Below are 6,248 nucleotides of genomic sequence, written 5' to 3'. Positions count from 1 at the left end.
CTTCACATCTTCGCAGTACAAGACTAATAACAATGACAACTTGACAACAAAACTAAGAATACAATATATGTCAATTGACTGAAATATATATATAAAGCTATTCTACATCATCTTCAAGCAAAGGTATAAAACATCCAAAAGGCCATTCTGTAGGATACTACTGAAGAGTAATATCTTTTGATGTAGTAATTAAATTAATTTGGATGAAATTAAACTATATGAATGACAAAACTGAACTGTTTATTGTATGGGAGACTGCCATTTTCAACAGCAGGATGGTGGTTTGTCTAAGGTAATTTATGCTTATTTTAGGGTTGAGCAACTTAACTCATTATGCCATTAATGCATTAATTGATTAACAGCAACGATTATTTTATCAATCATTGACATAGTCTTTTGAATCTGTTATTTTCCAAGTCTGTGCTCACTAGATATAAAAAGCCACAAATAGGGTGGGATGATGTTTAGTGTTGACTTGAAATGGGCGTCATAATGTGTCTAAAACTAAAAAAGCAATTGGGTTTAATACTGCGGCAGCACATATATGAACATTTTAATTTCAAAACTGCAGTCCTGATCGAACTGAAGATATTTGTAAACGCTGCAAAGTTGAGTTCTCTTGTCACCAGAGTAACTTCAAATCTGAAATACATGACACATTATTGATTCCAGCAAACCACCCACTCAAATAAATTGTGGCAAGAGGCTTCAACTCGCTATGTTGGATGTAGCTTGTGAGAGATAAGTGCAGAATATGCTAAAAGCAAAAACTACACAGCAAAGTGAATGCTGTCGGTCTAATGAACATCTTTAGAATTACAACAGATAACTGTGGGTATGAACCTCCCTCCAGATACAGGATCACGAGAAGAATCTATAACACTTTTCTGGAATGAATTATTATTATTATTATTATTATTATTATTATTATTATTATTATTATTATTATTATACTGTTTGTTTATTTTAGCATTTTAGCATTTACAAGCCTCTATGTAAATCCAAAATACTAATGTAAAAATATAATCTATAATAGGCTCTATATCTATAATATAATATAATTTCTTCATTATATTTCATAAAAGTCAGAATTATAGCTGTAATAAATTTGTGAGGCTATTTTCAAATTCATAATTCATTATGATTTGGTCATTATTCATCAATAAAAAAACAAATAGCAATTAAAAAGAAAAAAAAAGCAACTTTGAACCAGAAGTGGTCATACATGTGTCTCAGAAGCAGTTAAATGCAGTAATGCAGGATCCAGTAAATGCACCACATTCTGCAAACAGTGATTAATTATCTTTGAAAGATAATAATGCTGAGTATTTAAACTCGACTGATATTACAAGCCACAAAATTTTGCACCATATTAATCTTGTTAGTTTAAAATTGAAGTCTTCCCACCACAGCACATATTCCACCTTATTTTTTTTTAATCTTGTATAACTTTAGCATTATTTTAATAAAATAATTAAAATAATAATAAAATTATTTCTAGACTTGATTCTGCACAAAAGATAAAAAACAACATGTATTCTGCTTTTTAGTAATCCCTTCCATACAAATGTTGATTTATTTCAGACAGTATGTCTATTACTTTCCACCACCATATGGCGAGGATTCATCTACTACATAATCAATGACACCATGGCGTATAGTTCATAACCACTTTCATTGGGAAATGCTTCTATTGATTCAATGATGATTCACTCTAACACATAAACCTCTTGGCAACAAGTTTCATCAGCACCATCTAAAGTATATTCTTCTGAGTAAGAACTGGATCCAACACCAACATCACCATCTGAATCTGTGGTCATGAAGTCAATTTTGACTTCTTTTTTCTCTCCAGTAGTCAGGTTGGTCCCAGTAGCTTTTATCTCTGTGGAGCCACACTTAATATTCAGATTGACTTTACCGCCTCCAGTAATGTCTACAATGAATGAACCAACCTTTTCCACTCCCCAGTCATCTACATACACTGGATCTTTTCTTAATGAGCGGAAGAATCTCAGATTCATCTCTACCTGGTCTGCCGTTGCTGGACGACATAAGAACTCTCTGGTATCCTCTGAACCAAGATCTTCATCTTCTTCCACCAGTTTCCTGAAAATATCTCGACTCAAGTCCACACCTTCGGCTGTACATTTCTTTCCTTCCTTATGTTTGCTCTCATCAAACTTTTCACAAACAGCAAATCCATAAGTATAGGAACTTTTCCGAGAAGCCACAACATTTGGGTTTCTACCAAACTCTACAGCTCCTCTCATAATCGCCTCCTGAGCTCTGAAAGGACACAGAACTTTACACTGTTGTCCAAACTGGTCAGTAATGTGCTGCTGCAGAATTTGACTCTGAGCGTACCCACCCACTAACAGAATGTACTTGATGTTGAGATCACAGTTAAAGATTTCCTTGAGATTCTCAGTGATGCCCTTCAGACTTTCATCATAGAAAGACCTCATTTTGTCTCTTGAGATTTTGATGAAATCACCGTCCCAGGAAGCACCAAGTTCTGAATGAACAAAGTTTTCTGTGTCTGATTTGTCTTTAATTAATGATCCCAGTGTGGATGGGCAGCTAATCTGAACATCTTTTTCAGACTGTTTGAGGTAGGTAAAATCATACATAATTCTCTGAGCGGCACTGGGAGAGTTTTGTTCATATTGATCCCAGACTCCTTCAGGGAATATCTCTCTGAGAAACTGCTTAAAATTTCTGTCTACAGTTTGTCCTCCCAGATCATTTCCAGAGACCTTGTGCAGCTCCTTCAGGGCTCCTCCATCCAGGACTTCATGAACAGTGATGTCAATAGTTCCTCCTTAAATAAACAGAGGGTATAATACAGATGGCTGGCTTAATAATAACAATAACAATAACACATCTGTTGAAGTTGGAGTCATTCTAGTTCACAACAGTCTGCAATCCCTTCCCCCAAAACATTCTGTCTTACAATGTTCTTGTATGTAGAAATTTAAAAATGCTTTGTGAATGATTCAATAACACATTGCATCAGAATCACAGACACATTACCTCCACAGTCAACAACGATGTACTGAGTCCCTGCAGACTGATCCAGTGACTCTTCATTGTGCTTTTCAGAGATGAAACCATCTGATGGAAGCTTCTTACACCAGATTGAAGCTGCTTCTGGTTCCAGTGCCATCACCAGCTTTTCCTCATCTCCTTCTGTTACAATACCTGCCTACAAAAAGACAAAGTCTCATAACTCTGAAGATCTCACAATTTCATTAGAATAGAATGTATTTTGTTGGTCCTCAAAGGGGAATTTGATCATTGTAAAACCTTGTGTTACCTGAGTTGCAGCTTCTCTCATGAACTGTTTAGCTGAAAGGTCCCAGATGGCAGGAACCGTCAAAACCCAGGTGAAGTCAGAGGGAATGAACTCCATGCTCCCTGTGGTTTGGTTGATTGTTCTGAGTGCATCTTCTTTAAGAAATCTCAGAGATTCTGAAAAAACCTTCAATGCCTTCATAGACTTTCCAACGGCGTCTTTAATCTTCAGATTATTGCTGAGTTCCTGGAGATGTTTGTTTAGATATTAGATACAGTGGCTTAGTGGTATAAGCAGTCTTCATTTCTGTTTGAAATTATATTAGTTATATTATAATTTAATTATATTTAGCATTAATTAGTAATGCTCTGCCCATTCTGGCTTCAAACCTGGGTCCAGCTTTTGGTATTAGCACTTCCAGTCTGGCCCCATCCCGTTCCTTGAAACCCAGAGAGCTGTGGTTCCAATCGGGGCGACTGGATGAGGCTGGTTTGAGTTCAATTGTTGATTGGTGTATTGGTTCCATGGCCGGCTACAGAGATGAGCATTAGGCTTTCTCAATGTCTGTCATTTTGACTAACATTGTCAAGAAATTCCCATTATAATTCATTCCTAGCCATAAGTATTGAAATCATAATAATTACATATTCAATGGCAAATTCTTTTCATTATTTTCAAATGGCTCAAGGTTTTGATGGTGATATGGATGATGAATCTGTGCATCTGTACTACACTGGAAACTCCACTTCAGCCAAAGTTCTTTAAATCAGAGAGCATTTCTCCAATTGCAAGAAGTTGGCAAGAGTTTCTGAACGAGTGGATTTCCTCATCTTGCTCCGCGCCAGTGGGGAAATTTCTCCAAGCTGCAGCAGTAATTCAGCTGCACCAAATTCAACTCTGAGATGACAGTCAGATGAAAATTTTTGGAATAATTTAGTTAAGAAGTAAAGCTGAGTTAAATCTTTTCCTCAGATTCTTCATTTACAAATGTGTTCAGAAGGAGCTGAATGGGACAACAAGGAACAAATGTGTTCCATGGTCTGTGGGGAGAAACTTCGGCAGCTTCCATGTTCCCAGCACCCTTTGAGGCTGCACTCTGCTCAATGTAAAAATAATGAGGACCAAAGTACAACAGGTGAAAGGAGGTAGGCCCTGCAGTGCAAAGAGGCCTTTTGCTTTCTTGATACATCATATGATGTGTTTTATAAATCATTGCCAGGGCTTACTAAAATCCAAAAGGTGTGGGTATATTTGTAAGTTCTTTCTAATCTACCTTTAAAATGGATAGTCAGATTTCTAAAGGGGGAGCTTACAAACAATTTATACAGTTCACAAGCAGAGTTTTAGAAAGTAGACTAGTAATATTAGGACATCTGACAGGGTTGAAGCAGAATAAAGCTCATGGGCATGTTTCAACTATGCTACCCTTAAACATTTTACCCAAACACTTATTTCACCTAGACATGAATATTTCTCTGACTGTTATATGGTTATTCACTGTTGTTTAAATTTCTAGTTTGGTGAATTTTTTACTTTGAGGATCCCTCCTGCTCAGGACTGCCTGCTAAATTAATGCTGTAAAATAATATATTTAAAATAGTTTTACTGATTTTACTAATGATATAATGATGTATTAAAATAGAAGGATAACTAATTTAGCTGGTATTCTGCTTTTATGACAGATTAATGTTTGTAAAAGAGACTACTTGGCCTAAAGTTAACATGATGAGCTATAGAAATGGAGAGGAGTAAGGTAAAGTCATTACTGCAACATAATGCAAAGACTAATCAGCCATTAGAAAAACTCACTCTTAATGCAAAACTCCACTGTAATTGTTCAGTGCAGGAGTAGGAGCTGAACAATTTTCTTGTTGCAGATTCGTAAGAGAATGATGATGAGGAAAGTGAAACAGACGAGGGACAGACTGAGGAAGAGGTCAGATTATCTGCTGGTAGCCCAGTAAGAGGTCAAAATGTTCATGAAGATGGAGATTTTCATGTAGAGAGGAGGAAAGGTGTGAGAGAGCGATGAAGTCAGAAAAAACCTGGAATTAACTGTGGAATTAACAATGAATGTGTTTTTGGATGTTTGTAAGTAATAATAATAATAATAATAATAATTAATTAGTAAAGCGAAATAGAAAATCTAAAAATACAAGTAAAAAAATATATGCAATTATATTTAATACAATTTAAATATGTAAATATTATTAAGACACATCTTCACTAAAAACTATTTGGGGAAGCTGTACCCAAAATATAGAAATGATCAATGTGGGAACGTGCATTATAACATTACATTATAGAGTTACGAGGGATTTGTTCATACTTACTTTGTTGTAGAGTTCCATCTTGAAATTTTCAAAGAAATAATGTTTCTCTGCTTCTTCTTTCCTCATTTCCTTGTATGCAATTTTGGCTTTATAGCCAAAACTCAGAAATGTTTCATCTTCATTAAATAAAATGCAGGTTGGAGTCTTTGGGGTGTCAAATCCATACTCCTTTCCCCACGTTGGCAAGTAAGGATCACTTTTTTCATTTTTGGTTGTGATATTAAAGGCATATCCACTATATGCTGTGCCAAAGTCTATCGCTATGACAAACGAGTCACTCATTGCAGAAGAAACTCCTACTAGTCAAGTTAAGGGAGGAATGCAACTGTGTGAATACGCAGCTGTCAAGCAGCATTTATTTCTCTAAACCACACCTCCTGCTACATTGACATTTGTTTTAGACAGAGTTGTTTATCAACCACTTTACGTGGCTGTTTGGGGCCTTTAACATATTCAAAAACTCACCAAACTTGACCCAAAATTGTCCCCAAGGAAAATTTTCGGATTTAGAGTTAGGGTCAGGAATCTCAAGTGGGTGTGGCCAAACTGCTCTACAGCGCCCCCTAACGTGAGTTGGGAGAAACCGTAGGTCGGAGAGATCTGAAACTGTATGTAGG

General features: G+C 36.1%; 1 protein-coding gene across 1 annotated transcript; it reads right to left on the bottom strand.

Moving 5' to 3' along the window:
* Positions 1–1,456: 1,456 nt before the first annotated feature.
* On the bottom strand, positions 1,457–5,977 carry LOC116723463 (heat shock 70 kDa protein 12A-like). The gene is made up of 4 exons (XM_032568435.1): positions 5,632–5,977; positions 3,320–3,544; positions 3,037–3,208; positions 1,457–2,824 (listed from the first exon to the last, which is right to left on the bottom strand). The coding sequence occupies exons 1-4, from the start codon at positions 5,911–5,913 to the stop codon at positions 1,710–1,712; spliced, it is 1,794 nt and encodes a 597-aa protein (XP_032424326.1). The 5' UTR covers positions 5,914–5,977; the 3' UTR covers positions 1,457–1,709.
* Positions 5,978–6,248: the final 271 nt, after the last annotated feature.

This window comes from Xiphophorus hellerii, chromosome 7 (assembly GCF_003331165.1).
Source record: "Xiphophorus hellerii strain 12219 chromosome 7, Xiphophorus_hellerii-4.1, whole genome shotgun sequence".
Taxonomy (NCBI): domain Eukaryota; kingdom Metazoa; phylum Chordata; class Actinopteri; order Cyprinodontiformes; family Poeciliidae; genus Xiphophorus; species Xiphophorus hellerii.
This window is presented reverse-complemented; position numbering and strand designations above follow the sequence as displayed.

Coding starts and splice junctions, on each gene's coding strand:
- LOC116723463 (XM_032568435.1), bottom strand. CDS start 5,913: ATGAGTGACTCGTTTGTCATAGCGATAGACTTTGGCACAGCATATAGT. Junction 3,545..5,631: donor AGATGGAACTCTACAACAAA/GTAAGTATGAAC, acceptor AAACATCTCCAG/GAACTCAGCAATAATCTGAA. Junction 2,825..3,036: donor CATCGTTGTTGACTGTGGAG/GTAATGTGTCTG, acceptor TGTTTATTTAAG/GAGGAACTATTGACATCACT.